Source organism: Fusarium graminearum, chromosome 1 (genome assembly GCF_000240135.3).
Source record: "Fusarium graminearum PH-1 chromosome 1, whole genome shotgun sequence".
Classification (NCBI taxonomy): Eukaryota; Fungi; Ascomycota; class Sordariomycetes; order Hypocreales; family Nectriaceae; genus Fusarium; species Fusarium graminearum.
This window is the reverse complement of record NC_026474.1, coordinates 11439174-11449708: the sequence shown is the minus strand read 5'-3', so window position 1 is coordinate 11449708 and position 10535 is coordinate 11439174. Positions and strand designations below refer to the sequence as shown.

The following is a 10535-nucleotide window of genomic DNA, read 5'->3' as shown; positions in this document are numbered from 1 at the left end:
CCTTTCTTGCAGGCATCGAATTAGTAGCTTGAGAAGCGTGAAAACGCGACCGGTGCATTGGATGATGGAGTTGAAAGAAGAAAAAGCTTCGCAAAGTCAGAGTGATGCGGGTAGAATAAAAACAAGTCAGGTGGCTACTTGGCTAAGAGGAGGCAGGCAGCAGATTGTCTAAAAGGCAGGTAGTATCTTGCCTAAGAGACAGGTGAGTATCGAGCACTACATCCACAGCGCCAAAGAACAAGATTCAATGCGGGGCTCTATGTAATTTTTAGCAGAGGATAAAGATACTGTTCAGACAATTTCCGTAGATACCTTGATAAAGAGATTGGAATAAAATGTGGCTCTTTTATGTGACAAGACTTTCCTCAGGGGACACGTAGGGTTCCGCTCATGACCTCGACTGCATTTCCCCCAAGATGAACTGTTTTAACCCTGCGCTCTCCATTGCTATCCTTTTCGATCGTTACATCAACTAGAATTAGACTTTCTCGTCCCATCTCCACACCTTGAGTAATTCTGAACTGGACAGAAACAGCAGAAAGCTTGTGCAGCGCCAGATAGCAACCCAATGCACAGGCAGCACTTCCCGTTGCAGGGTCTTCCATTGTTCGCTTGACAAGTCTCGTCCGAACGTTTTGCACAAGTTTATTTCCATCAGAAGACCTTTCGTTGTCTAGAAGTACAAAGTAGTATCTCCTCGAGTCAAAGTCGTGTTTCCAACCTTCATCTTGTAGGTCTCCAGATATATAAGCCATTGCTCCAATCTTTGCAGCACCCAACAAGTCGAGAGATGGTAGCTCAATCAACGCAAAAGTCATTCCTTTGACAATACTGAACAACTGCGCGCCATACTCAGCTGCAGCAACTTGAGCGATCTGGCCATCTGAACCAGCTTCGTACTCGGGCTGGGTGAGGCGATGAGCATGAAGTCGCACGTTGTGTGGAATAGCAGCACGAGCAGAGCCATTGGCATCAAATTCAAGATCAATCTTCCCTGCTTTGGCAATCATAGTTTTGACACCTTGAGGATGAAGAAAGACTGCAGTGCCAATTGTCGGGTGACCAGCAAATGGGAGTTCCGCTTTCGGAGTGAATATGTCAATTTGTCTCTCACTTGACTCTGAATGATTCTCGACGTCATGGACAAAGACGGTTTCTGAAAGGTTGAATTCGCGGGCGATGCGTTGTTTTTGGGCTTGGGTGAGAGGAGGACACTGGCTTGGTGGTGGGATTGTCACCACAGCCAGTGGATTGCCTTCAAAGGCGGTCTTTGTGAAGACATCGAGAGTAGTAAATTTGAGGCTCATTGTTATTTTATTTTCTGTTTAGCAATCGACTGTGAAGAAAGCAGTTCCATGGAATTTGTACTCTTGTATTGAGTCATAATAAGCATGCTGACTAATCCACTTATTCGTCTCCGTATACCGGTGTAAGATTGATGAAAGACAAGGAAACAAGGACTCAACGACTGACTCATGCTGTATCTGATACAAGTGACAAAGATGAGTGGAACAAAATAACCCCTATGGTGTTGTATTTGACTGCAATTTGGATATAGAGATTGTAATATACTTTTCCTGTCATTTTAACCACGATGCGAACTCCATAATCCAATAATGTCCGAGCAACTCAGCGCTTAGCAGTTCTGCTGGCAGGCACGCGAGGCGGCAGTGAAACACTGGTTCTGGCCAGCGCCATGAGGGCAAGATCGACGACGAGCAGAAGCACATGCCGCGTAGTTGGCGTATCCGAAGCAGCTACCACGAGCCTCGAGGCCTTGGGCGTTGCTCTTTTCAGCGACAGGGCTGGCCGTGGCGAAGGTGGTGAGGGCCATGACGGCGACGAAGAACTTCTATGACATGTGTGAGTTTATGAATAATAATTATTGCTAGAAGAGGGGATGCATACAGTGAGAGAGTACATGTTGATGGTGGCTTGAGTTTGACGAGTTATTTGTGTCTATGATGTAACACAACATTCTTCAGAGTTGGCTATTTATACTTGGAAAGTCATTAATGGGTTCCACTGAATCTCATGCTCTAGGTCAAGCGGAAAAGAACTCCCGCAATTCTTGGACCATCCGAAGCTGAAGGATCTGGTAAGCTCCGCATCTGTGGCCAGGTTCTTACATCATAGTATCCATGAGTTCATGTTACTGGACCGATCAAGAGTTCACCTGAGGCGTTGCCTCTGATCCTCTGGTCATACCCGCTAAGATGTGGATAGATTACCACTGATTATCTGATCGATTAGATAAAATCTGATCCTGTGGATCTTCAGTAACCACTTACCAACGAGCCTCTTTACGGAACCGGTCCGCATAAGATTTGCTCTCCACTTAGTTGGGAGTTTCAACTGTATGTGATCCTTCGTGTCTTTTAGATTGCCGCGTAGCCGATATGTCCCTACTCAAGGTCACGATACTGTATGTACTTAGCGTCAGCAGAATTTAGCTAATATTCCCTAGCCACATTTTGCTTTCCATCACGATAATCAAGGAAGACAAGGCTGAACATAAATTAGTCAATACATAAAAACAATAAAGAGTGTACCATTATGCCTTACTCTTGGTACGTATCTGTAAGCACTTATATCTATTGTCAGATATTCCCAAGTAGGGGATGCCAGGCGGTGCAGTGGCTATGTTTCACGATGAGTCACAACAAAAGCACGCTACATATTATTTCTCATGGCCATTTCTACACTTCAAAATACTATGTAAGGTACTGGACCTGAAATCATTATTATATCTATCTTGCGGTATTATTAATGGCTATTTTGTAGCCACAGAATATTATTGTCGCCATGGATGTCATCATTCTACACAATCGCATCAGGGATGTAACAACCGCCCTCAAAGTTGCTATTGAAATCTGCAACTCTGCCACAGACACCCAATCTGTACCAGTACCTCTCCAGACACTTTCTTCACAGCTACCATGGGCCTTGGCTGCATTCGATAAAGTAAGAGAAGGTATCCCGACAATTCATCCAACATCGCCAGACGCTCTCGCCTTGGAGAGTATCATCAAAGGCTGCGTCAAAAAGTCACGCTCGCTCAAGGCTTATTTGCGTGGGGTAATTCCTCAAGCCGAGTTGTCAAGACTTGACCGATGCATACGTTTTTCAGGTCTGGGAGCGACAGTGGACATGGTAGTGGAGTTGAAGGATGGCCTGTTTTCTGACCTCAAAACCTTGGCAGATAATCGTGCCATTGAAGTAGAAGCCGGGGAGAATATCAAGGCACTAGTAGGCTTTGCGACTGGAGAGCCGGGATTTGATCTGTGGGGTGTTTCAGATAGCGATTAGCGGAGTGGCTGCATTTTGTAAATAACAGTTGAAGATGCTGTGCAAACTACGATAGATTATGTTGAGAGTGATCCGGTTCCATTCTTAACTTAACTCCCCTGAAAGCCTTAATTGATGCATGAACGCATATGTGACTGTTTATGCACTTGTAGTTCCAGGATACATGCTTCTTCTTTCTATTCTGTAAGCGTATTTTAGTTGTTCGTCCACTGTCTTTATAACCGGGGTATTCCTAATGCCATCTCTACTATCTCACATAGCCATGCAATAGCAACCTTGCATCTCCTCCTTCATAGTCAAGTTCTTCGCCTTAATTGTCCTCTCCATCATAATCCACAACAAGATAGGTAGTACTCCGCCCGGTGTTGGTGCAATTGCTAGACTACTCCTGTCAAAGAGAACATGACTCACATCGCCGAGAACGCCCTTTTCTGTAACATAGAAGCCAAGATCAACAAGAACACTAACTTCCGACTTAACCATGGATGATTTGATGAAGCCAGGTCCGCGATGCAGTTCCGAGATAATTATGGAATCGCGTGGCGCCTCGACTTCCATCTGAAGGACTTCATGTTCATCTTTACTGGCATCATAAGATGGATCGAAGCCTCTAGACGCACTTACGTAGGGAAATTGGCTCTTCATCTGCTTGATGAACTCTTTTGTAATAATATTCCCAAAACCGACAATCTGGATCCTGGCCTGCTGTGCCGACTCCCGTAGTCCATACTTTGTCAACAAGCGGACCAAGGCGTCTGCAGCAATATTGTTCGCTCGGCCTTTGGCGTATTCCTCAATGTTCTTGATAGGATTGATGGATCTCATAACCTCTGGCTCATTTAACTGGCGAGGCAATGGGCGCTGTATCAGGATGCCGTGGATTCGAGGGTTCTTGTTCAGCTTTTTGACTTGAGTCATGACCTGTGTTGTTGATGCATCGACGGGCATTTCATATACCCAATAGCTGACGCCAGCCTATTGCGCGGTGGATCAGTTAGCTATTGTCCTCATTCTGGTCTATAGTACTGCTGACTTACCCGTGCAGCAACGTGGGCTTTGATCTTGACGTAGTCTATTGCATCTGCGCCTGTGTTGAAATAGACAACGGCCATGACTGGCTTGACGCCACCTTTGTCGGCTTTTCGATCACACCAGCGCTCAATGTCTCGCACGACCAGGTCCCCAGTGAGAAGACGGGCGGAGCCGTTCTGGAACGCGAGAGGGAGTTTTAGCAGCTCTATATCTTCCATTGTCGCGTTTATCTCGTTGTTGGCAAAAGATAGGAGGGAAGTCGTAGGCGCTAGGTGGGCTTTTCAATTGTTATAAAATTGTTGTTGTAATGTTAAGAAGGAGAACTGGGGGTTGGATAGAGGACGGAAAATGAATAGGCGAGTATGCAGTGGAAGGTGCACGTGACGCATAAATCCAAGACCAATAAGCAAACTGTACTTGTGCAACCGAATGACGCGTTCTGTCTTGTCATTGCACAAGCTAACAAGCAACACTGATAGGTATCCCGCTGGACTGGGCTGGGCGCATTGACTGTCTGTATTCAGCCAGCCACAAACTGGGCCCGTCAGCAAGGGAGGCATAAGCGTGAGGGGACTTTATATATGGCGTCATGCCTTATTATCTTTGCCGCACTACTTCTGTCTTTTCGTCGACAACCCGAGAATTCTCTACAATCACACTATTGGCTTGAACTTATGCTTATTGATGATTTCCTACGACACCTTTGTCATTCAGAAGGGCGACGTTTGGAGTCAGTGAACCACGGTACACTCTCACCGTCACTAGCTTTGTTCCCCAGAAGCTACTGCAAGCCTCATTGGAACACCATTCCGTTCAGAGGTCAGACTATCAAAAAAAGCAGGAACAGCCTGTAAAGGCTTTTATTTTTCCATTCATTTATTCTCTCCTCATTAAATAACACATACCTAACTTATAATAGCTTGTGTCATTTAGCTAGCCGTGACAAATTTCATAGGAATTTATGTACAAACTTGTCAGTCGCAGTGACAAGAACCGGTATTTTATCAATTTTCTACAATGCGATAAGTGCTTTGCCATTAGACCTGTCTCATAATTCAGCTTAGTTCTAACAAGCTACTGCAAGCCTCACTAGAACACCTGAGCTTGCTAGCCGTGCGCCGTGTACGCTCTCGGCTCATTCCTAACATCAGTTCCACTTCGCTCTCGAGTATTTAATACTCAGCACATCTCCCCCACCTGACACCTGGCGACCAAATCAACTATACGACTTCCATCTATCCAATCTATCTTCTCTATTCAATCGCATGCAAAATGACATCTTTGACAAAGGTCGTCAATGGCAAAGTCGTCACCAACACTAATGTCTGCACTTCCAATACCATGTACGTTCAGAGCTAACACTCAACAGGTCAAACCTCCCACCGGATGGACCGTCGAATACGACTACTTTGGTAGTGAAAGTGAATGGGGCGAAGATGGAGAAGTTGCTGATCTGGTCGGCCATTATGGCATCTCCGGAGTGGTCAAGCCGCTCTTCAGAACCCCTTACAACAGCAACGAGGCCATTTTTGTGATCGAGATTAACGGGCAGTACTACATATACAATATGGAGTCTGGATGGGTGCAGCGAATTGTCTCGCCGGTAGATCTGAAGGAGATCGTGGAATTTATCAATGAGCATAAATATTGGCGGCTGGAAACAGAGGATCTCGGGTAAGATCGAAGTATGGCATTGTATGGAATCTATATGGTGGTTATACTTGTACAGGCGTTACTCTTGGGTAGAGAGGTTCATTGCCAGTGATTGTGCAATAGAAACTCTACTTTTAAACTGTCTCAAGTCGGATATTTAACAGCCATTGCTGCCTGCGATAATGCCTCAGGTTACAGATGATCGTTGGAAAGGAAATTCAGCTAATCATAGCCTGGCGGTCACCATCTTTTTGACCCCTCAATTGAACATAAGCATCAACTGTACAAATTAATCACCTGGCGGAGTGGCTATGGCTTACAATGTGCTACTTGGTCGTTTATTGCTTCCTCATTGAGCTTTCAGATGCTATGCAAGCTACGGTTAAATGTATTTAGAATATACCGTTTGTATCCTTTAGGCTAAATGCGTTTAATAATCCTAATTTGGTTACGAATGGATGCTTAATTGTTTATCTATCTGTGGTCCAAGGTACATGGTTTCTTTTTTTGCTGGGTTAGTGTGTCTTGGTTAGTCTGCTACTTCCTTCTCTTATCGTTAAGACGTTTAACTCTTGGTTCATTTGACGTAAATTATGTTCATATTTGGAATTTCGGGTTTGTCATGTCATGTGCAGATGGTAGGTTTGTCGTTCTCTTTTCGAGGCTACTGTCGTTCTGTTAGTTGCGGTGCGAGTGGGGATTCTGCCGATTGAGCTTATTCCCTCATTCGGCTATTCGGCTTTAAATGGATATATGTTTCGTATCATAGCCAGTTCTACCTACCATAAAGAACTTAGTCCTAATAAGCTCCTCATGTAGGGCATAATTATTCTGTCGCGGCTTAGTCTTGGCACTGGTGCGCAGGGTTACTGAGTACAGGAGAAGAGGCATCTTGACGTAAGCTGATGCGAAGTCTGAGTAACTATGGTCTCCTAGTAGGGCCTCGTGTAATGATCAAGGCTGATCCCAAAGTGACATGAAGTATTTAGGAACGAGAGCTTTATCTATAAAAGGGGACACATTCCTCGCAATAACTTCTTTTTAGACCAAAGCATTAACACTCCTAACACTTCCACATCTCTCAATTTACCAACGCCTATCACAATGAAGATCAACACCTTGATTCTCCTCGCCCTGGGGTCTTTTCGTGTAGCTGCCGATTCAGATTTTGCCGCAACCTGTCACGACATTCTTGTGTCTCAGCCAGGTGGTAATGCCAACTATCCGAAAGACCGCTTTTCCTTATATGCATGGTGTCGCAAAGAAAAGGGTGCCTGGAGCGACTCCTTTCTCAATCTCAGCAAATGTATTGCTAATGACGGTGGCAATCTGGTTGCTCGAGAGAAGTAAGCATGCTGTCTGTCCTTATCTTTTTGGTATACCCTGCTGACGTAGTATGCTAGTGGTGGCATGGGAGGGAGTTGTAGGGATATGCGCTTGAGTGGCACCATCCTGCTTTCTAGATGCGTCAACAACAACGGTGGAACGACAGATGCCTCTATTGACTTGAGTAGGTCTTTTTAATTTGATGTAAAAATTGCGAGCTTTTCTAATCACGCCAGATCGACTCGTTGGAAACCGAGATGGCGCTCTCACTTGCTTTGGCGCTTCACACGCTTCATAAGACATACTAAGATTTGAGCGATATAGACGATTTCTCGTCATTTGTCAACTGGGAATGGAAATAGGATGGCAAAGAGCTGAGTATTGCCTCAATTCGGATACTTAGAGAATGTCAAGTCAGTAGTCGGTTCTGTAACCGGAGAGGTATAATTTGATGTATAGGAGGTGCTAAGATGGTAATTGACCAAATACATCTTATTTCAGGGTCAGGGTTAGTCTGCAACTACCAAATGCCTCTCGTAGATATAATATTCTCCGATTATACTTATGTAAAGCACTAAATTAATGTCCGAACTTTCTTGCATTCCCTCACGAACTCGAGATGTTTGATGTGTAAGGACCGCTTTACTGTGTCCGTCTCTTTTCAACCATTGTAGCCTAGTCGCTGCTAGGTCGAGTTAGTAGTAGAAACAAATCAAGAAATTCTACTCCTTTAATAGCAGAAGTTTCAAATGTTGATCTCACATTTGAACTTGAAGCGAATTTGAGGAATGCTATAGGGTATCTGTGCCTCAGGCTACAGTTGGAAATCAATTGAGCCAATCATAGCCTGGCAGCCACCATCTTTGATCTTTTTGGCCCCCCAAACGAACACAAGCATCAACTGTACAAATGAACCACCTGGTCTAGCTTCGCTATTGATAGAATATTGAACATGAATTTCAGACAAGATTTCTAGTTTGGTCCATTCTCGCAAGAAACCACGCAATTCGGCAACCAAGATGATCTATCCAAAATTGACTGGTCCAATCCAATGGAATTCATGAAATCTCTAGGCGCTCCCATGCCCGAGTTTGCAACTCCTGCAAAGGTTCGAAAGGAAGCTCGCGAGTATTCAAGCAGCATCTTTGCCAGTTACGACTTTCTCAAATAAATACCGCAACGCCACGAGGCTACTATCCACAAAAGATGGACTGGCAAGACACGCCAACAACGACTCCAGATTCTTCTCAAGGCATGGCTAGCAATGTCGGCATCTCATCGCCCTGACTTTGAGGCGTTTCGTCGAGAGACAAATCAGCAAAGAGAGATAGGTTCTAAGTTCAAAGACCAATTCATGTGGCCTTGTATCAACCAAGAAGACTTAGTGCAGCCCAGAATGATGCTTTGGTTGCTCAATGCCCGAGGCCGAAATCCACCTCCGGTTTTTGCCGCAGTTGACAACAAAGCCATGCATCTAAGACTTAATCTAGGATCGTTGTGAATAGCTAGATGTTTGTCTCTCACACTCAGTCTTGAAATGGGAACGGTGGCTGTTGGTAATGCTCAATAGGGCTAGGTCTAGTGCACTTGCGGCTATATCCTCTCGCCCTAAACTAAACATCATGGTAACTTTATTTTAACAATCCTCAATCTAGTCTAGGAAGAGACTAATCTACAATTGGATACGTATTAATTCAAGCATTATTTATTTCAGGTATATATAACAATCAGACAACCACGTCTTTACATCCATCTCGATACAAGTATCAGCCCAATCACCCATGTTATCAGAGCACTCATGTTCCCACAAACGCCATGGCCTGATAATACGCTGGCTGCAGTGTTGTTACCCCATAGCCAAGTCACCGCGCCAACTCCATCGTCCTCATCAATGCTGCAAACCATTCTACAGACGTTCTCTACAGCCTCACCTCTTCGTCGCAGAAACCTTCCACGTGGGCCAACGTCTTGATCCATGTCTCTTTTACGCTTGGTTTCAGAAACATCGCTCTCATTGTAAACCATTTGAAGCCACTGCAACTCCATGTATGCTTCTTGGCCTGTAGTCATGTTCTGTGTCCAAACACCTCCATCACCCCAACTGTTAAAGATGAGCAGAGATGGATCTCGAGGAACTTGGAATGAGATATTAGCTGCTTCGATGCCATTGGCATACCAGATAGACTGAGTTGGCGTCCAGTCCAGGCGATGTTCCACCCATTCGTTCCACTTTAGCCCATCAGGCAAGGTTATGTTGCGAGTAGCCTTGGGAAATAGCTCGGTGGCACTGTAGCCGGGATGATTCGTATAATGCACTCGATCGTGGTCTTCGCGCGTCAGAATCTCCATGTCGGCTTCTTGGACGTCTTTGATCTCCTTAGCGGGAACGTATGTGAACATAGCCATACAAGCTCCAGGTGCACCGCGCACGCGACCCATGAAACGGATTGACAGGAATTGGAATCGATCAATCGAGTCAAACTCTGATGCAACCTGGAATTCCTCCTGTCGATTTGTCCGCATCGATAAATACGTTTCAGAAGAAGGGTTCTTGTCCGGATTTGATCTGATGTAGATGTTGTTTGGCGAGTTGACCATAGGGAACATGGCGCCGTACGATAAAGTATCGTGACTTCTGCGATTGCTCCAGCTTTGAATTGACCAAAAGTTCTTCCACGCTTTGGTCTTGAAGTATTTGCTTGTAACGTCGGCTTCTGCGGAAGCATTTTCGCCTGCGATGGTATCAGGAATCCCTGCATACTCGGCAAGATTTCTAAAGTCCCAGAATCGGTGTTTGGTGTAATAGCCTGGGTCCCGACCGTCCGTTAGGTAACAATCGCATTGATCAGACTCCCAATCTTCAGGTTTCTCTTCAGGTTGCGTGTCATTTTGTGCTATCGCAGTGGCGGCAAGCGCAAGAATCACGACTTTCCGCGATGGCCTCATATCGTTTTTTTTTTCGTTTTTTTTTGTTTTTTTGATGGGACAATTGAGTCTCTAATGAAACCGCCACCCGCTGTTGGCTGCAGGGTGCTGCTCATTATTATAATAGGATTGTCTTGGAAAGGGGTGGGGATCTAGACTGTGAACCCCTGCTCAAGACATCAATAGCGTGTCGCTAACACCGAACTACCCAGATGGGTAGCAAAATGACCGCCAAGATTTCCCATGGTTAGACTTGTGGCGACAGAAATAGCTGACCATACTTGGGCTAA

At 45.1% G+C, this 10535-nt stretch overlaps 6 protein-coding genes across 6 annotated transcripts; 3 read left to right on the top strand and 3 right to left on the bottom strand.

Moving 5' to 3' along the window:
* Positions 1–365: 365 nt before the first annotated feature.
* FGSG_10626 (uncharacterized protein) lies at positions 366–1307 on the bottom strand (the record flags this gene model as incomplete). The annotated part of the gene is made up of 1 exon (XM_011321329.1): positions 366–1307. The coding sequence occupies one exon, from the start codon at positions 1305–1307 to the stop codon at positions 366–368; it is 942 nt and encodes a 313-aa protein (XP_011319631.1).
* A 1092-nt stretch (positions 1308–2399) lies between these two features.
* FGSG_10625 (uncharacterized protein) lies at positions 2400–3309 on the top strand (the record flags this gene model as incomplete). Its single annotated transcript, XM_011321328.1, has 4 exons — positions 2400–2425; positions 2546–2570; positions 2605–2718; positions 2785–3309. The coding sequence occupies 4 exons, from the start codon at positions 2400–2402 to the stop codon at positions 3307–3309; spliced, it is 690 nt and encodes a 229-aa protein (XP_011319630.1).
* Positions 3310–3447: 138 nt separating this feature from the next.
* FGSG_10624 (uncharacterized protein) lies at positions 3448–4559 on the bottom strand (the record flags this gene model as incomplete). The annotated part of the gene is made up of 4 exons (XM_011321327.1): positions 3448–3490; positions 3566–3867; positions 3934–4284; positions 4347–4559. The coding sequence occupies 4 exons, from the start codon at positions 4557–4559 to the stop codon at positions 3448–3450; spliced, it is 909 nt and encodes a 302-aa protein (XP_011319629.1).
* Positions 4560–5613: 1054 nt separating this feature from the next.
* Positions 5614–6019, top strand: FGSG_10623 (uncharacterized protein; the record flags this gene model as incomplete). Its single annotated transcript, XM_011321326.1, has 2 exons — positions 5614–5664; positions 5711–6019. The coding sequence occupies 2 exons, from the start codon at positions 5614–5616 to the stop codon at positions 6017–6019; spliced, it is 360 nt and encodes a 119-aa protein (XP_011319628.1).
* Positions 6020–7098: 1079 nt separating this feature from the next.
* On the top strand, positions 7099–7618 carry FGSG_10622 (uncharacterized protein; the record flags this gene model as incomplete). Its single annotated transcript, XM_011321325.1, has 3 exons — positions 7099–7340; positions 7458–7504; positions 7557–7618. The coding sequence occupies 3 exons, from the start codon at positions 7099–7101 to the stop codon at positions 7616–7618; spliced, it is 351 nt and encodes a 116-aa protein (XP_011319627.1).
* A 1445-nt stretch (positions 7619–9063) lies between these two features.
* Positions 9064–10261, bottom strand: FGSG_10621 (uncharacterized protein; the record flags this gene model as incomplete). Its single annotated transcript, XM_011321324.1, has 1 exon — positions 9064–10261. The coding sequence occupies exon 1, from the start codon at positions 9925–9927 to the stop codon at positions 9064–9066; it is 864 nt and encodes a 287-aa protein (XP_011319626.1). The 5' UTR covers positions 9928–10261.
* Positions 10262–10535: the final 274 nt, after the last annotated feature.